This window comes from Eucyclogobius newberryi, unplaced genomic scaffold (assembly GCF_026437365.1).
Source record: "Eucyclogobius newberryi isolate DKJ021-1_F unplaced genomic scaffold, fEucNew1.0.hap1 SCAF_13, whole genome shotgun sequence".
Taxonomy (NCBI): domain Eukaryota; kingdom Metazoa; phylum Chordata; class Actinopteri; order Gobiiformes; family Gobiidae; genus Eucyclogobius; species Eucyclogobius newberryi.
In genome coordinates, this window is record NW_027315757.1 from 30,800,757 (window position 1) to 30,824,746 (window position 23,990).

The following is a 23,990-nucleotide window of genomic DNA, read 5'->3' on the forward strand; positions in this document are numbered from 1 at the left end:
ATTCATAATGTCTTGATTAACATGGTTTGTATGTTACATCAAAGACCAACAATAATACACAGCTTCTAGGAACATTATTTACCCAGATAATGAGAATTTGTAGTGGCCTAAAATTATTCCCAGGACAACTACAACTTTATAACAATAATTATTTTGCACAAAAGAAAGTGTGCAAGCTAACCTAGGTAATTGCTAATGCTAACATGGTCGGACAGTGAATAGAATAAAGTCTAAAGAATAAAGGCTACCGTCATTGTTGTTGTTATTGTTGTTGTTATTGTTGTTGTTGTAGTGGTGTTACGTTTTATGTCGGTTGGCAGCCACCTGATAATGTGCATTTACCGCCTTGTATTGCAGTTGTACGTATTCAAAGTATGTGTTTTACGCTATGAACTAATAGTAACTGCGTTAACAGAACTTGCTTTACGTGACGTTGTGCAGTGACGTAATCAGCGCATACCGGAAGTGCGATGTTGTTTGATGAAGCCTCCAATTGTGAAGCTTCCAGAATTACGGAGAATACGTTTGTTGTGGATAGAGAGGATGTTGAACTCTTTACGGTGGACGTTATAAACTGTGCTGCTCAAACTCAAAAGAGAACTGACAGGATCGGGATCATTGTTAAAGCTGCTGGAAGATTCCCTGGAACAAAAGAGCTTGAACGGGCAGAAATAGAAAACGTGCTAAAGGCGAGTAAAGGAAGTCTGCTTTTGGAGAATCAGAGTAATCAGAGTAAAGAAATGGAGGTAGGTCTCCTGTCCACGCTCAATCCAGTAGATGCCTAATAGATCCATGGTAGATGCACGGCTGCCATTGAAAGCAGCAGCAGCAGCAACAACAACAACAACAACAACAACAACAACAACGGAAGTAACTCCAGGAATCACAATTACAGTGGGTGGTGGTGACACTGTGGAGCTCCGGGGAGAAAGAAGAAGAAACCCTTTGTGTACAAATAGGTCTATGTATTTTATAGACTGTATTTATGTTTCTGTTAAGGACGGAAATGATCTTGCACCCCCTTCAGAGTGGTATGACTTGGACCATTGAAACATAGTGAGTCAAATATGTACATAGAGCACAATACAGTCCAGTAATAGCTATAGCTAATGTTTAATGTGAGTGCACGCTTTGTGGATTCGGTGCCTTGTACATCTCTATGAAATGGAGGCTGAAAACGATGGTAACCAGCACCATGAAGAGGGTCCCGTGAACACCAAACATCCGGATGGGTAAGAGTTGGGTACATGTCTTTAGGTTATAAACATAAACAATAATGATTCATGTTGATTTAGGCCTTCGTCAGAGGACCATTCGTCAGCAGACACTAGTCCATCTTTGGAGGCTCCGGGCTTGTTGTCGTTACCATGGGAAATGGTCACTCGCATCGCTTCTCATCTCCCTGCTCAGTGTGTCATTACTGTCTTGCCCAAGGTAGGTCTGACACTATAAATACATGCAAAGGAAACAGAAACTCAACATGCACTGTATTATTTTAATAATATTTGAAATCCTTCATAAGATAAGATAAGATAATCCTTTAATATCCACACAAGGGGAAATTTCGTTGTTACAACGCAGTAGAACAGGGGAAAGGACAGATTAAGTTTAAAAAAAAAAAAACACTCTTAATAGAACTCTTGGGAAATAAAATAAAATAGATAAATAAAAAGATAAAAATAAGATAATAATAATAAAATAATGATAATAGAATAAATTAAAATGAAGTAAAGATAGCTAGCACAAGACTAGGTAATAGGTAATACTATTAGCAGGTAAGTAAACAGAATAAAAACAAAATAGAACACTCTTATTTACAGGTATTGCACATGGTTACATCAATATTGCACATGTTCAGGGCTAGCAGTGTTTGTTATAAAGTCTGACAGCAGCAGGAAGGAAAGACCTGCGAAACCTTCATGTTCGCAGGTCATGTTTTCCTTTTTGTAGTTTCTTAATTATTTCATTGTGTTTTATGAATAACATTACTTTTTTCATTGTATATTTGTTTTCAGGTATGCCAAGCCTTAAGTAATGTGGGCAAAGACAATACAGCATGGCAGATCCGTGCACATAGACTCGTTGGCTCACGTGCAAACTTTCCCGTTGGGCCAAAGGAAGATTTTGATTGGCCTACTGCTTGTCTGGAGATGGAACAGTTGATATCTCTCTGGACGGATCGAGTGCACTCTGTAGCTAGACAAAGTCAGCAACAAGAAATGAATGCTGAGGAACAGGGTGCTGCGCTGCAGGAAAATGGTGACGTGGAGGTGGAGGGGATCGGCGGGTCAGTACAAGAGGCAGCATACGAGGAGGAGGAGGGCATGGAGGCAGCTCTAGAGGACGACGATCAAGAGATACCAGGGAATCAAGAAGAGGAGGCAGCAGCTTTAATGAACGAGGAAAGAAATTTGAGACAAGACAGAGATTTGAATCCTCAGGAAAACATCGACCCAAGACCTTTAGGAAATGAGCAACTTTTAGATAGAGCTTTTTTGAGAAAGCGCTGCAAACCAGCTGAAAATCCAACCCCATCACCGGCTTTAGAGTGCATTTCTTTATTGTCAGACCACATCGCTCAAGTTAACTCAGTCCTCCTTGTGGGTGGTGAGGGGAAGCTCTGTGCCACCGGATCTCGAGACTGGAATGTTAAATTGTGGGATTTGGAAGCAGGGCCCTCTGGAGCACTTTTGCACACTTTGAGAGGCCAGGGTCAGTTTAATACTCACAAAGGATGGGTATGGTGTCTTGCTTCTGAGGGGCCCCTGCTGGCGTCCGGAGGTTTTGACAGCACCGTGCAATTATGGGACCTCCCAACAGGTGGGACCGAGATGGGAACCATAACGGCAGATGCTCCTGTCCTCTGCCTGTCTTTTCAAAATAATATGTTACTGGCTGGGACATTTGACAGAGGGGTCACCATGTATGATCCCAGAGGTGAATTTAAAACGTAATTAGAAATATTGTATAAGTATTGTATTCCTTAGACTGATTATTTTTACTTTTTACCAGCTTCTGGGCCACTGGTGAAAAGTCTCCATCTCCATGCTAATGCAGTAATGTGCCTTGCTGCAGACGACAGGTACATCATCTCGGGAAGTAAAGACTGCACTGTGGCCATTTATGACTGCAGAGCTGGAAAAGGCCTGGGGAAAATTCGGGTTAGTTCACAAACACACATAATTAATTAATAATCGCATTATTAAAGGAGACATAAAATGGTAAATCAACTCTAATTAGCTCTTAACCCAGTTACAACAGTGTTTTCTCATTATTAATTTAACAAATATTTTCTGAGCAGTTGAGCATCGGTTGCAGGATGATGCTGGGTTACCCTAACCCATGCATGTATCAATGAAAATACAACTTTGTGTTGCCACCAAAATACCTACTAATCATGGTGACATATAAACATATAAAGGACAATCCGTTGTCCCTATGATCAGTTCTGACAGGAAGTCAATGGGCCTTTTTCTATTACTAAGCCATTTTAGATCAAGATTTTATAATGGTTGCGATATATAGAGATATATATACATAGATATATATAGCTATAATTATTGATTTAGACTAACCTTTGTTTAAATGTCCAGCTAAAATCGTACCCACTATCCATGAGCTACAGTGACAGTGAGGTGTGGACCGGAGATAACAAAGGCAGTCTCCACTCCTTTTCTATGCAAGCTGGCACTTTAAAATTTCTGTCACGGTTTGATGTGGGGCACACGGCTATGATCACTGGAATCCATCGATCACCTGGAAGCCTTTACACCTGCTCAGTGGACAGGACCTTGAAGGTAACCAGGGCTTTTTGATTGTTCTCTTTGTGTCTTATTTTGTCACGCTTACTTTTTAATGTGATTTTGCAGGTTCACATACCATGTTCACCACCAAGAACACTGTTCACTCTACAACACCAGACTGGATTCAATGGGGTCAGTAAACCTGTTAATATTTGCATACAATAATACATAGTTTTAAATTAATTGTATTCTTTTCTGACCAGTTGAGTGTGGAGGCTGGAGTCCTTGCTGTTGCCTCGGGAGAAACCTGTATCGAAGTTTGGCGACCCAGAAAATGACAGCAGGAAAGACTGGTTCAAGTATTTATTGTTCGCTGGAACGTCGAGCCAGGAAAAAGAAATCTACATTTCAAGAAAGTCAACATTTCTTCTCAGAAACCTTTCATCTTATGTCACTAAATAACCTTAGCTCTTGAATACAATGACAACCCTAGACACATATAAATCAGTAACACATAAAACGTATATTGTCACTTTGATATTGTAATATTTGATCTATTTAATTTGTTCTTCAGTTGTGGCAGATGTTTGGTTCAGCCTTATTGTTGCGCTTGAAATAAAACGACTGCTCTTCCAGTGTGTATGATTTTATTAATTAATTTCATTTGATGTTTGTGTTATTTTGTTAAGCAATAGAAAATGAAAATATTATTCAAGTGTTCATTTTGGCATAAAAAAAACGTTGGTATCACCGCTGTGTGTAAAGAAGTACGTAATATTAACTCACAAAAGCAAGATACAAATAATACAAGTACATTACTGTGAACATGGACTGTCACAGCAGCACACAGGACTTCTTGTCTTTGAATGGATTCAATGAAGAGTTTATTCCAGTCAACAGAGGGTCACTGCGCTTGTGCTCCTGACAGTACTGGACCAAGTCTACCGCTGTCAGTGAGATCTAATAATGAAAAGCATTTCATAGAAGATGCACTGTTGACAATGTGATTTATTTGATTGTTTTTCTTACCTTGAGTCTTTCCATTCCTGCTTCAATCCTGAGTTGGTGGATCAGCTTTTGCGCTTGAACAACTGAATTACTGCTGAAGGCCTTCCCAGACATCTCTTGGATTGAATACTTTGAAAGACAAAGCCGTAAAAGACTCTTCAGTTGGCTTGTTATTCCTCCGAGCTCCAATGTGTTTTGTGTTGGTTAAGGTTCCGAATTTCCCTTTTAACCTCTGTGGTCTTTTTGTTCACAGCTGGGGCAATTTCAAAGGCACTGAAATAGAAAGGTCATGTGACGGTTCTGAAAATGTCAAAAACACAGGTCATTTCAGAAGCACCATCCCACACAACACAAAGGTGAAATATAATGCAAACAAGTCAGTCACTGCAGTAATCATGTGACAAAATCACTTTACCTGTAATTTAATCGTTTTCATATGCATCACTACATAATAGTCATATGTTTAATCATCTTGCACAGTATGTTAGATTTTAGACTATTTTCTATTCTCCTGCTGTTCTTGAACTTACTAACAACCAAAGTGTCGAAATATTTGAAATCTGTCATACGGTATTGCCACCTGAAATGAGCTCAATTCAATTTATTTTTGTAACGCCCAAAATCACAACAACAGTTGCCTCTGAGGCCGACAGTGAAAACTGTATTAACCAGTGTCCATAGGGACAAGGGGCAATGTCCCAGGGTCCCCTGTTCTTAGACCCTCCTTCTCGGCCAGGAAAAACTACATAAACCTCCTTGGGAAAAAGTAGAAACCTGGAGGAGTTCCAGAGTGAAGGGGGGATCTGACTCTCACAGACGGACGGACGGACGCGAGATAGACAGTGGAGCTGGACCCACTCAGGAGGAGAACCAGTTCTTCAGGAGGAAACCAGTTCTTCCAGGTAGATGAAGGACCGTCCATATGGGGTAGAGACCGCTTCACCAGGAGAGGAGCTTCAGGGTCCACAGGTCATCGATGTGTCTATCCCACTCCCCCAGCATAGTTGCTCCTAGGGCAGCGTCGCTGAAACTGTAGGTTTATATCTCTTATCTTATATTCCTAACTGGCCTGATCATAAGTGATTTCAAAGAGGAACGTTTTAAGCCTGGTCTTAAATGAAGAGACTGTGTTGGCCTCTTTAACTTGGACAGGAGCTGATTCCATAACACAGGAGCTTGGTAGCTAAACGCTCTACCTCCTACTGTGCTTTTAGAGACTCTTGGGACCACCAGAAGGCCAGCATTTTGAGAGCGAAGAGCTTTGTTTGGATGATATGGTACTATAGTATCTGAGGTAGGATGGGACCATGTCATTTATGGCTTTGTAGCTCAGTTCACAAAAATGTCTAAAAACTGGTCCTACCACATTTAAGTGCAGAAAAACTTGTTGCTGTTCGTGCATTGCAATGTTGAAATGTCTATTGTGGGACAAATAAGGGTTAAATAAAGTAAATGCAATACTTTATGAAGAAGTGAAGAGTCAATAACATTCAAATATAGATATCTCTAATATATTCTGACTATTGTCTTTTATACATACCATTCAATAAAATGTCCAAAAATATGCTCTACTTGCAATGATCCTAAAACCCCTTTAGGGGCCGCACTATTATCACAGGCGCATGCGCTCAACTCTTTTTGAACGTAGAAGTAGAAACATGTCCGCTAGTGGGAGGAGCCAAGCAACATGCCGACTGTCAACAACGACTCTCATCCGGACAGTGTTTAATGCCTTTTGGTGTTCACACATCTAGTCCAGAGTAACTGTTCATCTTTGCTGTGGGACCTCGCTTCAGGGATAAGTATGTTTTATTTACACTTTATGAGCTGTTGTCTACTGGATCTGCCCTTGCAAAATGTTTACATGCACACCTACATATGATTATGATATGATTTTGGACATGAGATTATTTTAAATGTTAAGTAATAATGATTATAATGCAAACCACAAAATCTGGTGTGAGTAATCAGAGGTACGATGATCAGAGGGAAATCTGAAAGGTTTTTGCAATTTGCTTAATTTTTATCATCTTATTACTCCAAAAGCATGTACATATAGACTTGTTATTAACATTAATATTACCATTACATTTTCAAATGCATGTTTATTCAATACTATGATCTATTTGGTGATGTTTACTTCTTTTTTGTGGGTAAGAGATGACAGACCAGGCTCTTTCTGCAGCCAAGGAGGCTGTCCTCAAACACAGCAGTGAAATCCCAGAGAACATGCTAAGAATCAAAGGATATGATTTTAACCAAGGAGTGGATCTTCAGGCTGTGCTGAAGTCCTTCTTGACCACAGGATTCCAGGCAAGCAGCTTGGGCCTTGCTATCCAGGAGATCAACAACATGGTGAGAAGTAATAACAACCAACAGTGGCCAACTCGGCGCACGGCCAACACATAGATATAGACATTACAGACAGCTATTCACTCGGGCCAATTTAGAGTTGCCAATTTTGCCTAACGCATGCATGTCTTTGGACGGTGGGAGGAGCCGGAGAACACGGAGAGAACCCACAGTAACACGGGGAGAACATACAGACTCCCAGAGAGATCATGTGATGTTGGTCTGGTCCGGGAATTGAACCCATGATCTCCTTCTTGGAGGCAAGAGCGCTAACTGCCTTTGCCACGTCTGAAATTTTGTGCCACATGAAAAACCTGTTCGGTCTGTGATGGGTGGAGTCACTGGAGCAGCATGTGAGCTCTGGAGAAGCAGTGGAGGTAGATGGGACAAAGTGAAGAGTGAAGGTCTTCCAGGCTGAATTTACCCTTCGCTCCAAATTTACACCAGATTTCATTATTACCCCATCCCCATACCACGTTAGCGCATTCATTATATTATTTTGAAGCCTGATACAAACCACCATATTTTGTTTCTCACTATTTACAGATAGAAAAGCGCCTGGAGCCAGTTGATGCAAATGAGTCTGATCCAAATGCTAGCAAGTTGGGATGCACCATCTTCCTGGGCTACACTTCCAATCTTATTAGCTCTGGGGTTCGGGAGAGCATTCGCTACCTTGCAGAGCACAAGATGGTAAATTATGTTGTCAAAAATGATTTATTGACGGCAATGGAAATATGTACAGTATATCATTTTTTCTGTTCCTGTGCTAGGTGGATGTAATTGTTACCACAGCGGGGGGTGTAGAGGAGGACCTGATAAAGTGCTTGGCTCACACATACCTGGGTGACTTCAATCTGTCCGGCAAAGATCTTCGTCAGAGAGGCTTTAACAGGTACGTTTCAGGGTAAGCTTCAAATGAAATGTTTGAGTAACATTTTCAACAATTTTTCTTTTCCTGTCTTTTACTGACTTCAGAATAGGAAATCTATTAGTTCCAAATGATAACTATTGCAAATTTGAAGATTGGCTCATACCCATCCTGGATCAGATGTTATTGGAACAAAACACAGAGGTGAGTGCTTAAATAAAAAGAAAAAGGAGTAGAGCTGCTGCTGATTATTCTTTTCTAATCGATTGATCCAGTGAATATTATTTCGATTAGCTTATTAGTTGTTTAGATTGTGAAAAGGCTGTGATTTTTACTAAATGTCTCCCAGACAAAGTGATGCCGCTCGAGCACATCCTGATGGAGTGTATTTACAGACCAAAACTGAATGTACATGATGTCTGTGTCATTTTGATGTAATTCTTGCTTTGTCCGATCCATAATACCACGTCCCTCAGAACATGGCATGTTTTGGAGCCTCTGTTTTGTCCAGATAACGATTACTTAATTATTTCAATAATCAATTAGTTGTGAATAATTGATTAACTAGTTTCAGCTCTAGAATAATGAAACAAACAGTAACATATGTATTTTCTTTACTTTTCAGGGCACACGTTGGACACCCTCAAAGATGATCCATCGTCTTGGGAAGGAGATTAATAATCCTGACTCTGTTTATTACTGGGCTTATAAAGTGATTTCTAGTTTGCATTATAAAACTGAATAAATACTTTTTTACTTGCAGTATTGCAGTAGCAAAATTGAATAACACTGTTTTTTGTTCGTCAGAACGATATTCCAGTGTTCAGCCCCGCTCTGACCGACGGCTCTCTGGGCGATATGCTCTATTTTCACTCCTTCAAAAACCCTGGCCTCGTGCTGGACATAGTAGAAGGTAAATTGCGTTTGTCCAAACACAAAGAATTGTTGGATTAACTAAAAACATTTGGATGATAATTTGTTTTTACAGATATTCGTAGAATGAATAGTCAAGCTGTATTTGCTAAAACAACAGGAATGATTATTCTTGGTGGTGGACTAGTCAAGCATCATATAGCTAATGCGAACCTCATGGTAACTAAGCTTGAGTCATTTCCATCAGATATGTAAAATGTTATAACGTTTAAAAGAAAAATATATATATAATTATTTTTCTTTCTTTGATATTTTGTGCCCTCTGTTTAGAGAAATGGGGCGGAGTATTCTGTGTATGTGAACACGGGACAGGAGTTTGATGGTTCAGACTCTGGCGCAAGACCAGATGAAGCTGTATCTTGGGGCAAGATTAAAGCAGATGCAAAGCCAGTGAAGGTAAAAAAAACAAAAACAAATCTAATTTAAACGTGTATTTTAAATAAACAAGTGTTTGATCTATAAAACCAGTAGCCCGATTTGTTTTTGCTGTTTGAATATTTGGCCTCAAGGTGGCAGTGTGTGAATAGTATTTGAAAAGATTGCTTCCTTGTCTGAAATGTAATCCAACTACTGTGACAAAATGTTGTATTGTTTCCAGGTGTATGCAGATGCCTCTTTGGTATTCCCTTTGATTGTGGCCCAAACATTTGCTTTACATGCTGACAGACTGACCGCAGTCAAGAAAACTGATTAAACCTAGCAACTGGGAAACTCCCTGTAAGATGTCATTAGAAGTATATATATTTGTTATTTATATTATTTTGGGGGATAACACACTTTTATTTGTCATCTTACTGAAGCTACTCGGTAATTAACCTGGAACTGTCAAAGTGTTAATGTTTAATTTGACGAGGGTGAGGCAAAAATGAATATTTTTGTGAATTTCTGGATTTTCTTTTCTTCTCGAAGTGTGAAAACATTGCATCATATAAAGATGGCATGCTGGATAATGTACCTTTATACTATAGCAGTCTTAGAATAATGGGTTTCAAGGATTTTATTTATTGTGAATGCAGTTTCACCATTTTAAACTTTCTCTGGATGGACATTTTGGTTATTTTAAAATTATAGTTTTAAATTCCTGACTTGCCTAATAAACTGTACTCAAATAAATGTTTGTAAAGAAAAAACATAATTTACCCAAATAGTTGACAACACAATTTGAATGTGATAATGTGGCAAAGTGCTCTCAACAAACAGTGTATCACAAAATATGATGATTAAAACATTAACCATCAGCTTTCTGTGGAAATGTACATTTTGTCTTAATTAATTCCAATTAATTAATTCTCAATTTGCTGTATAAATAGAATTTCCTTAACACTTTTTCAAATTAAATATCTGTAAATCTGTGTTTGTCTTCATCAAGCTTCAAACAACATTTAGTTAAGTTGCAGTCAAATGGTGTTCTGTCAGTGTTCGGACTTTGGTAGCAGAGGAGACATTTTTATGTTCGTATAAAGACATTTGTAACTAGCCTAAGGTCAAATGTCATAAAACCAACTGGGCGTGGGTGTGCTGGGACATGCATGAAAAGACTACCACATTTTTAGTGGTGTTTACCTATGGTTTGATAAAGTGATCCTCATTCTATAGCTTAAGTTTTTGTTATGTGTTTTATTTATTTTCATGCTGAAGGAGACAGACCAAAAAGAGAGCTCAAGGTGTGTGAGGATGAGCCACAGTCACGCTATATATTATGTGTGGCGTCTGCACAGAGCCAAAACTGCCCCACCCCCTCATTTCACCAGTTTTGAACAATCAGTACTTTGTGTTATGTGCTGGGCCATTGCAGTCATAATGGCAATTATCGTTTTTCCTTTCGGCTAGATGTTTTTTTTTTTTTTTTTTACAGCAGACAGCTCTGCCCCGCTCCACAGCTCTGCCCCGCTCCTCCACAGCTCTGCCCCGCTCCACAGCTCTGCCCCGCTCCTCCACAGCTCTGCCCTCCTCCACAGCTCTGCCCCGCTCCACAGCTCTGCCCCGCTCCTCCACAGCTCTGCCCCGCTCCTCCACAGCTCTGCCCGCTCCTCCACAGCTCTGCCCTGCTCCACAGCTCTGCCCTCCTCCACAGCTCTGCCCTCCTCCACAGCTCTGCCCTGCTCCACAGCTCTGCCCTCCTCCACAGCTCTGCCCGCTCCACAGCTCTGCCCCGCTCCACAGCTCTGCCCTCCTCCACAGCTCTGCCCCGCTCCTCCACAGCTCTGCCCGCTCCACAGCTCTGCCCTCCTCCACAGCTCTGCCCCGCTCCTCCACAGCTCTGCCCTCCTCCACAGCTCTGCCCCGCTCCTCCACAGCTCTGCCCTCCTCCTCCACAGCTCTGCCCTCCTCCACAGCTCTGCCCCGCTCCTCCGCAGCTCTGCCCCGCTCCACAGCTCTGCCCCGCTCCTCCACAGCTCTGCCCCGCTCCTCCGCAGCTCTGCCCCGCTCCACAGCTCTGCCCGCTCCACAGCTGCAGGGTGGAGTGGACTTGTAGAGAAATTGCAAACTGGCAAGGATTTGAAGGTTGCACATTTGCATATTACACAATTATTTTAGTACATTTGTTGGTGAAGATACTGATATTATTCTTGTCTAAGCGGGTATTTGTTTTTCAATCTGAAACCTTTTTAGCATTGATGAGTTATAAACTCCTATGCCTATCGATCGAACTGCCTATATTCATATTTTAACTGATAAAGACCTTAAATAATTGCTATTGATAATATTTATTTATTATTCCCTATCTCCTAACATGTTTCTAATATGTAGGTTTATCAAACTTTTCCCCTAGTTTTCCAAGTGAAGGGTAGTCTATTATCAAATGTTTGTACTTGATATTATCCTTATTTTAGAAATACATTCTAGATTGTCTGATATAATAATCAGATATAACCTGATTGCTATTAATATTTTTACAGTTTCTTCCATTGCACCATCAACAGCGTGCATTTGTTGGGCTGCAATAGATGTTTTTCCATAAGATATAGGACCTCGCACAAGAACACTGTCCTTGCTCTTATCACCACTTCTGTTTGCCAATTTGGTTGTTATAGGAACTCATGGGCTTTTGACGCCATTGGCCAAATACCTGATGAGGCAGTGGCAGCCAGGTGAGAGTCCAACTGTGTGGGTGGACAAAAGACAGGAAGTGTGCAGAGCGGGACAGCAAGATAAACAGTGAAGATACATGAGAAGACAATGGATAATAAATGTTGGGACACTACTTTAATATGCCTACAAAACACAGCAGTGAGGGGTTTAACATGATTACCTTGGCTCCCTGCTGCTTTCCAGAAACAGGAAGTCGGTTGAACTTACTTGTGACGCAACCGGCTGAGGCTGATGACGGTTTGCACCGCAGTTTCCATAGTAACCGCGGGACATGGACAAACATCCGGACGACAGCGCTCATAAATTGAGAAATTAAAGATGATATTTTGTCATTTCATGCAATATTTCAGAAACATCTGTACCTCACACAAATATGAAGACATAAGTATCAACGGTGGTTCTGGATATTCCCAGTTGAGATGGTTTATCTCAAAGAAATTAACTGTGAGAGGTTTTCTTGGACTTAATAACAGACAGAAGCAATAGAGGGCATGCACACAAGCATTTGCATAAAAAAAAAACCTGGGGATTTCTTTGTATTTATTGGATCCCATTAGTCTTTATGTAAGTAAAGACTATTCTTCCTGGGGTCCAAGTGGATATGATTTCTGTTTATAATACAATTTATACATTATAATAACTCTCTAAAAGGATTTTACAAAACAGTCCTGTTCTAGTTCACTGCATAAAATTGTATCAGTGCATCAATGGAAACACTTTATATAACAACCAACAACATTAACTTTTTTAAATCATATTTAAAAACACATTTTTGCAGCGTCTTAAAACAGTTTGTTGACCTGCATTGTGAAGGCTACAGGGAGCTTGTTACGCAGTACTATTGCTCTGTACATAAGTTCTGTTTAGCGCATTAGTCCTAAGTAGTGCTCAAAATGAACTGAAGCTCTGCAGAATTTCCTGGCTGTAACTCTCACTACAACCATGTGACTTTTCAGCAATCATTGTATTCCACTAATGAAAGAGAAACAAATCTACACATTGAGCCCCCCCTCTGTTTTTATATTTCCTCTTTACCTAATGACAAACAAAAAACATGTAGATGGTAGGCCAACACAGCCCGTGTGCATAATGAGTGGTGACAATAAGTATAAAGCAAAAAGACAACAAGAAAATGCATAAACTTCTTTATTGAAATCATGTTTTATCACATTTACATAGTTTCCAAATTGCTGCACATAAAACACATATGACAAAACAAACAGTAGATACATCACATTTAATTACAAATGGACAGTTTTACTTATTCTTTCAATTTTTCCTGAATATTTACAAATACTCTATCCTTTATTACTGCTTTATAAGTAAAGTAACAGCTTTTCAAATGCAACAGCCATTTTATATTCACTTATAGTTCAGTTTTCAAGTTTGCAATGCAGTTTACAGAAAAAGCGCCCGATACATCTGATAACCCCCACGCTAAAAGTGAAAAGGAAATAGGTTGTCGTGCAAAATTGGAAAAAGTAAGACATTCTGTAAACAAAAAGACCACAGACGACATCAAAGGCACACACTGACACCTCTCCATGTCTTTGTGCACACGTCACTGCACCCATTGCACATTATCAGCCAGTCCTACACAAGCAAAGTTATCAGAGTGGTCTGAAATAGAAATGAGACCGGTCCCCTGTTCCTGCTGAACTGAGCCAGCCAACGTCACACACTGATTATCAGCACAGCAGGCACAGGAGCCCAGCCCAGCGAGGGACACACACACACACACACACACACACACACACACACACACACTAGCAAATCAAAAGGTAGAAACACACCATTCTGCCACAGCGAGACCCGGGCAGCTGTGGATACAAATGACGACATGGCTCTCTCTCTTAGCCTTTCCGCACTAATGAGAGCTCTGACATTTAACAGACACTGGTCACACGCTTTCAGCTAATTCACAAGCATTACCGGCTCTCACGAGAAACTCCCGTCCGACTGTATACCTGCCGCACTCTCGCGCTCCCGCTGACCGTTAGACCGTCTTTGAACCTCTCCGCTGGCCTTCACGACATGCTGTTATATTGGTTGTATTAAATGAAAACAGATAACAAAAACAACATGATTTTTGGAACTGTTCATATTTGTATCCACTTCCTGTAAAATTGGCCCCTGAACCTTTTGTTTTATGCATTGGTTTCCCTCAGTGACCTTTACTGGCCCCCTGTAGACTGCAGCCCTGTGGCGGCAGAACTTAACCACTGTGAACATGGCAGACACTCACTGTTCACATGTGAGCTAAGTCCTGAGGCCGCACAGCCAGTTCAGGAGCAGGTGCTTTCGACTGAGAATGAGAAAGAGTCAAATATTGTTCGTTTTAGCTGAGACTTTCATGCCAGCCATTGGAAATCCCTGGCAATGTGATTTAGTTTTGGAGTGTCAAAAATCACTCTGCCAGGAATTCCCCTGGCCAACAGAAAAATACAAATTAACACAAAATTACTTGGTTCTTAACTATATTCTATTGTTGTTCGAAGATGAATAAAATCAATGTCTTTAGTGTTGGCTCACTTTAGCACAGTAAAGACGATGCACATGTGTGTGAAGTGTCATTTGTGTTTTTGTGTGTCTCTCTCTGCACGTTTGTCAAAGTGTAGCCGCTCTCATCGCTGTGTGTGCGTTCTCTTGTCAACTCCCAGACTTCCTGTGGCCTCTTATAAAAATAGCTTTTCAATGACAGAATGGAGAATTAGTTTAGAAGGAAATGGCCAGTCAAGTGGCACTCCCTTGAAAGACGTGCTCCTGCCTCTGCCCCTTTATGTGTGCCCCCTGTCCAGAGAAAATCTAACTTTTAGTGTTGTGTACGGCTCTAAGAGGAGACAAACTGGTAATGTGTTCACATGTGCACGCTGTGGCAAACGATTTCCTCAAATTGTGCTTGATATTACTTATCTTAACAGGAAAGATTATCAGGGATGTCCCAATGCCCTCAATCAAAGACTAAATGCCTTGCTGCCACCTCATTCGAGTTTATATTTTGAGCGACGTGAGTATTCTGCCAGTGGTATGAGTCAGAAGGAGACTTTTGGGGAAGTCCAGGGTCTGAATAGATTTGATTTGCCAGTCTCTTGAGATGTGCTGTTAAGTAGGACAAACATAAAAAAATACAAATCCAGTGAATGGGTTGGCATTAGCTTTCAGTGAGGCAAACTAATAACTTTGCTATTGTTCAATCATTCAAAAATAGTAAATTGTATATTTTTAAAACACTTAAGCTGTACTTATTCAACATCACATAGCAAGAATGATATATTACAAGTCAGATCTCACTGTAAGAATCCATGTATTTGTGTGAACTGAAGACGCCTGTAATTGAAAGAACGTAACATAGATTAATGAATTAAAGTTAATGTCGAACTGAAGGAACATTGCAGATGAAGCAGTTACATCGCAACAACTTTTAAACTACACTATAACAATAAAGCGGAACAGGACCAAGTTCTTATTGGAACCTGTTAGCGTATTATTATCAGTTATTTTGTTGAAATTGCATTTTTGTGATATGTTTCTGTTTTTACATTTGTCATCCACTTCAGTAAATGGATCTTGTGGCATGCACACACGTAGTCTCACTCAGTTGTTGTGCCTTCAAGAGAAGGTCATTTAAGGTCCCGGTTTCACCACAGACGCCACGCTAAATCCTGTCAAATTCTCCTCCTTGGGTTTTAACCGCCCTTTTATCTGGCAAGTGCTCATCTTGTGTGTTATTTTCTTCTTTTCATCTTTTCCATCGCTGAGCTTTCCCTCCTTCTGTCTCTCCTTTTCTCCGCTTTCCCCTCGTTCGAACCCGCAGCCGTTAATGCCTATGAGCTCATTCCTTCCCTTTCCCCCTGTAATAACTGAATTCAGCTTTTGACGTGCACTGCCAAACACCTCAATGCCAGAACGCAGGGCTCTGGACATGGCTCACACTTATGGATTTGGCCGAAACATTTGAACTGGAGTTTGAACTTGAGGTCAAAGTGGTATTTTCAAAGGTCGCACATTCCCATAAAGGACAGATATGCATGTTGTGCCTTACTCGTGCCAGAGTATTTATGTTGATTTCCAGCAGATAAAACTTTGGTCAAATCAAAATGTTTCCATACTGTCTTCAAGGGTTGCACTTAGTTCAGGGGTAATTTTGTTGGTTTTAAATGACTTTACTGTTTATACTATTGGCACGCATTGCTAGGGCTACCATTTATAAGGGAGCAAACAGCATATGGAGATGTGGGTGTAGACGTGGCCACAAGCTTTTTTCAGACTGTTCTTGAGCCTGTCCAGGACTGACTTTGCCGTTTACACAAGGGCACACGGTTAAGTGGAAAAGCCTCTGTTGAGACAGCTGGATCTCGACCTCTTGTTTTTTCAACACATCTCATCTCTCTCCCCGTGCCTATGCTCGCTTACAATATATGACCACAGTATGAACGTTTGCGACAATTCCCATCACAGCCAATAAACAAATGCAATTATAGTATCAGGTAACCTCACTCACTTGTTTCATAAACAAGCGATAGCACCAATATACACACCATCTGACATCATTTGCACCTCAGGCCAGCCAACCGCTGTGTGGAAATGGCTGACTCCAACACTCACTCTGCTCTACACTGCTGTGCAACTCTTAACCATGCTTTACTGATGCTTTACTACAAGGACTTTTACAGTGGGCAATTTGTGTTTAAACGCATGTGAAAGCAGGATATCTATTTGCAACAGAGGTGATGTGTCAACATATATATGCGTGTGTTACAATTATCTTTAAAGTCCAAATGCATTTGCATACAGTAAAAAGTGACACAGTACTAAAGTTTATCTTCAAGTTAAAATCAGGTACAGCGGCCGGCCTTCCCCTTTGTTAAATTATAAGCTTCTTTTACATGCTGCCGGTTAAACCACAGATAGTTGACCTTGTTCACCTTACACACAGCACCACACCCTATCTGTGGTAGACACACTGCCCATCTGGCGACAAGTGACTAAAAACTATTTGTTTCATGTTGCGTGGAAAGGTGTAATTATCACTCCGCCTGTGACATTCAATGACATTCAGAGGATTTTGGGGCTTTGTTATTTTCTCAAGATTAAAACAAAAAACATATATATTGAATTGTGTACTATGTATGGAACTGACGAAAAGGTATTCCCAGATAAAGATTTTTTAGGGTTTAAAATGGTGTAAGTGTTGTAAAGGGGAAGAGCCCTGCCCAAGTTCTTGATAGATCCCTTCAGCCAAGTGTAACTCTATCCCATAAGCCTGACTCGCTGCCAAACAGCCACACCACCAGCACCACTAGCCGCCCAGCACTTATACACTGCTGTGCTGCTGCCACTGCACCGCATGGACACATGATGTACACAAACCACACACTTTTATTCCACTACGCCAGGGTTTCCGAGGCTGGGGCCTGTATTTGTGGGCACACCCACCTCAGCCAGCCGCCCTACCAAAGTTCTGCAAACCAACCTCACTAGTCCAAATTCTCATTGTCACAACTAGTTACAGTGTAAAAAATAAATAATAACGTCTACCTTTCCGCTATATCCCCAGGGGTGTGGTTCAGCATCCATTTCGATCTCAGTGGGACTTTCAGGGTTAAATAAGTAAATACAACAATCAAATAATTCTCTGACAATCAGCGTTCAAACTGGCCTTTATGAATACTTCCATAAGTAAACCAAGACAGGGGAGTAGGCAGGAAGAACTTCTGAGCCATCCCTGCACTGGAGTGGCTAAGCTAGAGTACAGTAGCCCCTGGATTCCGTTCCTTTCATGGAGGTTTGGGAGCTCGCAGACTTACAGGGCCCCTGAACAATGAGAGGAATGTATGAGTGGCTCCGGCCTCGCATCAACCACTACCATTATGTCCCTCAACCTACATTTTGACAACTTTTATGATCTTTATTGTCGCTGCTACGGACACACAAATGAGACGCGTTCAAAAGTCACACAGAAGAAATTCACAGTGGGTATGTGTCATAAACCCCGACGTCAAACGGACAGACAGACAGGCAGACAGAAAGTAAGCCTCCCCTTCAACTGAACTATTTACGTCTGACCTTTGTAACAGAGCTGTTCCATAGAGGCAGACCTTAGGCATAATCCCAGCACCGCAGCGTAACTGTACATTTGTGGAGCAGGCACGGACATGACTCAACTACAGTCAACATCTGTCTTCTCTTGATCAGCAGGTTGTAGGTCTGAACTAGGTGTGAACTGTCTGTAAAACAACAGCAAAGAAAAGGTGAAAAAGCCTGAATAACCAGGTAATAAAGCCATAAAAAAATAACAAAAGAAGTTGTAAAGAAACATACCTTACCTGAAAGTAGCGTTACAACTCTTAAAATCTCCTCTTACTCATATTCCCAGAGCAGATTCAAACTTTACTTTTGTCTTGTGAATCTCCCATTGTCTACTCGTGTCTCCCGCTCTTTGTCCTGGTTGTCTGAGGTTGCGTTCCTGTGCAGCTCGGCAGACAGAACTGTGTGTGAACACATCGGCGTCTCAGATCCAGACGGGGTTGAGAGTTACTAAGTGGGAGGGACCAGAACCGCGCAGGGAATTCCTTTATGACGCCAGCCTGAAGAAGAGCCCTCCCCTGTCGCTCTTCCTCCTCTCTCTCTGATGCCCGGTGCTCCTGCTGCCTGGTCCTGGCCGCTAGAACACAGGAAAGGGGGCAGGGGGGATAATTGGCCACACAGCTGCTAATAAACGAGTCAATGGCAGACAGGCAGGAAGAGAAGGTAATGTGCAGTCAAGTGGACAAAGGCACTGATATGGTTTGTTGAAATGCCTTATACAACATGCAAGTTTACACTGCCCGCTCTAGAGACAATGGTAAAGTTCACCTGGTGTCCAAGGTGAAAGAACAGCTAGACTCGTATGGTATTTCAAAATAAGGAAATAGAGTGTCCTGAACATGCGTTTGTTAGCTACAAAATAGAGATACTGCATTAGCTAAACATGGCTCTTCGACACAGCAGTTTTAATTGACAAGCAACATTCTTCCTCTTCATAGCAATGTTGTGTTTGCCTAGACTGTATCCTTGTCCAAGTGTGACTGTTTGAGTCCAAGTTTGCTTTTTATTTGCACCTGTCCATCTCAGGACCCCCCTCAACAAACATCCACCCCCTCCCACACCCCCCCACACCCCTGCAGTAGGACGGTAATATGAGCTTCTGAGAGAAGGGCTATTAGAGACTTTATGACTTCCCTTTTCTTTTCCAAAGCCTCTGGGTGTGTTTGAACGGTGACGGCCACAGGCAGCCACGCCCCTCAGCGTGAGAACGTCACACATTCCACACGTACACACACAGCCCGTCTCCAGGCAACGCTCCCTCCGCCTGTACTATCTGCTGCCAGGAAGACACATAACACACTGTTTATCCTCATATGGGATAATGTTTGGTTTGTGGACCTCGGCTCTTATTTTGTCTTCACGGGGGGATTTACAGTCTGCGTGACGGTTAAATGAAGTGTCGTGATATTAAAGCACATGATGATTACCCAAACGTTGTAATTGTTAGCAGACTCAAGATGAATACATTTCAGTTATGATTACTGGGAATAGTAATTCGTCTATTTCATTTTTAATCAACCCCAAATTGGCTTGTCAGAGTGAAAAACTGTGGTTGACATAAACCAACAACAAAAGGTTTTCATTTTCATTCTGTGGTGAGGTGTGCCGTGCAGATTCCCCTCAGCTTTGCCTCCCAAAGATGCTCGTTAGCACAGCCACACGCAACATCAGTGCGGCAATGACTAACATGATCCACTTTTGAGGCTTTGATTGTGTAGATTTAGTACATGGTTACAGTATATGCTTGTTTATCCTATGTATTTTATATTTATGCATATTTCATAAATGATTAGTATAAGCACAAAGTTGGAAGGGCAGGTAGACCAGCATGAACCAGGCCTATGCCATGGCTTTGTTTTCTGCTAGTCACATATTTTAGTTTGGCGTTTGAGGTTAGGAAAAGCATAATAGTTAGTTTGTGACAAATATTCACTTATGATGGCAAGGCAAAACTAAGCAACTTTCATCAGTCTTCATCCACAATGCGATCCACAATGTGAACACATGACACAACTTTTCCAGCCCTCCCTTTTTGGAGTGCAATGTTCCACAGTGATTCCCATTGGCAGGAAAAATGTGGTGCTCGGAAAGTAGTGCTCTGTCCTTGCCTTAAAGCTGCATTACCCAACTTTTTTCAAATAAATGAGTTAATTTAGTTTTTCCCTAGAGAGTGTATTGTAAAAGCAGAATTTTCTGTTCTAAAGTTGTGCTCAATATGTAGAGGTATATCCTACCAGTGGTTTCCTAACAGGTTTGTGACAGCTTGGAAGTTAGATGGAGCCTCTTCTTCCTTTCATGGTTACAGTATGTTGTGTAATATATTATTAACAGTACATGTTAAAGGGGACAAAACTTTAATGTCCTTGTTACAACAATGCTTCCTCATCATTAGTTTGGTCATTAATGCATGGGTAAATCGGCAACTAAGGCTCAAGTTCTCCGAAAATCCCTGTTTTTACTTTGAGGTTGTGGTCTACTACAGCCAATGAATGAGGCCCAGGGTATTGATGAGCTGTCATCATGGCTCAGAGCATGCTGGTACACTCCATGCAGGGAAGGCTGTAGAATCTAGACAAATAATTATAAATTACAACTAAGTAGGTAGCGTATTTGTGTTTGCATTGATTAAAGACAAAACACTTGAATTGTGTGTCGATCAGTCACAGGACCTTCGCTTGGCTAAACCTCTGTAGTGACTCACAGTGAATGACGGTAATCTGCGCCACAGGGTTTGTGATGAAAAAAAAAAATCAACTCGCATTTAGTTACCATGGCAAGTCGACCCAATTATGTGACATACATGGTTTAGGAAAGAAAATATAAGCAAACATAGGCCTCCCACGTTACGTTGGGTTTAGTTTGATCCCGACCCACATGAAGCACTCAGAACTCAGTAAATAGTCCTTATAGATAAGTGGTCATCTCAAACCATCACAGCCGTTCATTAAAGGTGCACTGTGTAACGTTTCTGGTGGAGGGCTTGCAGGCTTCTTGTCTCCATGGTGATGCTTTGCTGGAATGTCCCACAGATTATGCTCAGTAAGAATGTAAAACACCATTCCAGACATAGCCAGGAGACCAAATTTGTGTCCACCTCACCAGAAAAGTGACGCAGAGCACGTTTATTGCACTTTTTACACACGCAGCAGCTTTCATTAGTGCTCGCTCTTCTCCTTCCTGCCCTCCACGTGCTCCTCACATGGCCGCGGCGCCTTTGGACGTGATGGTGTGGCTTCTTCGTGAACACAATACCTACTCGGCGACAGACACACATAAAGGACCGCTTGGGAGTAGCTAGCTGAAGTCTCGAAAAAGCTTGGTACAGCCTTCTAAGCATTTAACCAAAAAGGAACCGGCAGCCAGCCACGCGCTCCGGTATTTACGTTCCGATGGTTGCCAGGGAGACGGCGCACACACAAACACAACAGTGCGGCGGTAGACAGGAAGTGCTGAGGAACCACAATGGCGTCACTGCGGCTTCAGCTCCTCTTCGTTTCAGAGTGAGCCCAGGCCAGAGCGCATGCTATGATCCTGCGCAAAACCACACCGCCACTTTGCTCTCTCCTCTCTCATTTCTGCCATTATTATTAGCAGTGCTTTTTCTGCTGTACTCGTCGTCTCCCCCATGCTTTTTTTAAAACTTTGAGCTACTTCACTGACTGGTCAGGCTGCTCTTTTCAAGTGATTTTGAGCATGTGGAAAATAAAGTGATTTGTGGTGTCTGAGAGGCTTTATTGATGTGCTTGGCAGACACCTGTCTATACAGCCAACACCAGACTTCCCTTTGTCATTGCCATTGTGCTATTGCAAAGGGCATAACCGTGTGATCCCAAACTAAACTTGGTTGAGCCAAACATAGGCTTCCTGAGGTGGAAAAGTGTGGCAAGTCACTAGATTGCCCTGACCTGGCAAGAGTATCTCTGACCAAAGACTGGCCACAAGCAAATTCTTAAATTCTGTATTGATTTCATGGACATAATCCAAACTGTGCTAGCTATAGCTGCAAATGCTCTTGAAATTACTAAAAAAAGTCACAGTTGGTAGAGTAATAGGCTGTAAACGGCAGACAGCAGTGCCTGTTTAATAATCCTTTGAATTATGTTTGTAAAAAGAGCTTTCCAATTCCAACTGCCTTTACTCAGTTAAAGTTCCCTGTTTTGATACCCTCAACTCCTGAGGAAAAGAAGTGTAATTTACAGTAAATGCCTGTGGATTTTGGCTGTATACTCGACTGAGTCAACCAGGTGAACAACGTAGTCAGTTGTAGCCAGTGCCACATGGAGGACTAAAGAATGTGTGTGGTCCTGTTGCACGCCCTTACATCAGACTGGCACACTGTTCTTCCCCTCTGTCATTTCTACACATCCCTCTCTAAATATACTCCTCTGGAAAAACCCCTACCAAGATACCGCCCTCTCCCACTCCACTGGCTAAAAATACCCCATAGCCGCCACGACCACCTCCCCTGATCCTCCTCCTGTGTTTTCTTTCTGTCTCACTCCCCATTATCTGACTCTCATTCATTACACTCATTATTATCTCAAGCGTTTTAGTCATGGGCCAATTTTATACGGAAGCTTTTTTTCAACCCGAGTGCTTCCAAACCTTCCAAAGTACATGTAGCCCACCCATCCTTTCACACAGGGAGCCAGCCCACGCAGCACCACGCCAGAGGACTGACCAGCTGAAGGGCATCCGGGCCAGCCAGAGGAGCCGTGGTCCAAGTCTGGGCCCTCTGACCAAACAGATGAGTTGTCAGGACACACAAGCACAAGAACAGCACCGGTGGATTCTCCAGAAGTGAGCTCCTTCTCCAAAGGACAAAAGTGCAAAACAAGGATCAGATTTACAGCAATTGGTTGTCGTCAACATTAGGTGCTGGTCATATCCTCTCTCTCTCTTAGTTAGACGGAAAGGAGCAAGTAAAATCCCATAGAAAATCTGGTCATTTGTATAGGTATAGTCCATTCGTTTTTCCAGAAAGCTGTATTCTTGCATAATATAGGCTTTTTGGCATTTTATGATCACTGCAAATGTGTTTAGCTTCGATTTGCTGCAGCCAAATTAACTCCCAAAAGCAAAAAACTAACAAAGAAAGAACATAACAAAGCTGTCGTTGTGGAAATCATCATTATAATATCGCTCTGGTGAAAAGGAGAAGCAGGAATGAAGTCATTGTCTGAAAACGAGCGATTGGTCATCTCTTTCGGATCCATTCAAATCCCCCATATTAGGAGTGAAATTATTTCGGGGATTGTGAATGGGACAGGAAACCTATCGCGGCAGACATAGCATTTTGTATTCCTTCGTTAGACCGCTGACCTCATCTGGAGTGGCACGCCGCGGCCCGCTCACTTCCTTCCCTCTCATTAATCACTTGTGTGTTAACAGGCACAAACGCACACACACACTTTGCCCCCCGATCCCGGAGCCTTTTCCAGTGCACATTCTGCCCTCGCTTGTTAGTCCAGTTCCTGTAACATCAGCCTCATAAGCACTCCTTTCCCAGCTGCCAGCCTATGTAGCCGTTGACCCTTGACCTCGCGTCCCTTGTAAAACTGCAAAGCCACGCGGTCGACACCTGAGAGTCGGTGCTGCTCACCTGCCGCAAAAAGCAATACAACTTTAGAACTTTTCTTTTGTTTGAACTGTGCACAGTGCAATTGTGCGTCTGTTGCAATTTGCAGCGAACCGTTGGAGAACAGGTGATATTCTAATTGTGTTATCTTTGAGGAGATTAGAGTGGAAGGTGGTTCCTCTTCCTCATTGGACTGCCATTGTCTGGTTTGAACTGCACCTCCTTCAGTTATAGTGGATTACTGAGGCAGCTTCAAATACAATCAAAGGAAATAAAGTGTGTGTGTAGGCAACTGTGATCTTTACTTTGAGTTACGATTATTCTG

The 23,990-nt window shown here is 41.9% G+C and overlaps 3 protein-coding genes across 3 annotated transcripts; 2 read left to right on the forward strand and 1 right to left on the reverse strand.

Moving 5' to 3' along the window:
- The first annotated feature begins 927 nt into the window (after positions 1 to 927).
- Positions 928 to 4,364, forward strand: fbxw9 (F-box and WD repeat domain containing 9). The gene is made up of 7 exons (XM_072443471.1): positions 928 to 1,232; positions 1,296 to 1,434; positions 2,016 to 2,937; positions 3,013 to 3,161; positions 3,594 to 3,797; positions 3,870 to 3,935; positions 4,007 to 4,364. The coding sequence occupies exons 1-7, from the start codon at positions 1,165 to 1,167 to the stop codon at positions 4,079 to 4,081; spliced, it is 1,623 nt and encodes a 540-aa protein (XP_072299572.1). The 5' UTR covers positions 928 to 1,164; the 3' UTR covers positions 4,082 to 4,364.
- Positions 4,365 to 4,480: 116 nt separating this feature from the next.
- On the reverse strand, positions 4,481 to 5,101 carry LOC140357705 (guanine nucleotide-binding protein G(I)/G(S)/G(O) subunit gamma-12-like). The gene is made up of 2 exons (XM_072442220.1): positions 4,773 to 5,101; positions 4,481 to 4,703 (listed from the first exon to the last, which is right to left on the reverse strand). Exons 1-2 carry the CDS (start codon positions 4,863 to 4,865, stop codon positions 4,578 to 4,580), a joined length of 219 nt encoding a protein of 72 aa, XP_072298321.1. The 5' UTR covers positions 4,866 to 5,101; the 3' UTR covers positions 4,481 to 4,577.
- A 1,279-nt stretch (positions 5,102 to 6,380) lies between these two features.
- On the forward strand, positions 6,381 to 10,012 carry LOC140358558 (deoxyhypusine synthase-like). Its single transcript, XM_072443472.1, has 10 exons — positions 6,381 to 6,553; positions 6,910 to 7,106; positions 7,650 to 7,796; positions 7,877 to 7,998; positions 8,082 to 8,178; positions 8,600 to 8,686; positions 8,782 to 8,887; positions 8,963 to 9,066; positions 9,178 to 9,303; positions 9,506 to 10,012. Exons 2-10 carry the CDS (start codon positions 6,912 to 6,914, stop codon positions 9,599 to 9,601), a joined length of 1,080 nt encoding a protein of 359 aa, XP_072299573.1. The 5' UTR covers positions 6,381 to 6,553; positions 6,910 to 6,911; the 3' UTR covers positions 9,602 to 10,012.
- Positions 10,013 to 23,990: the final 13,978 nt, after the last annotated feature.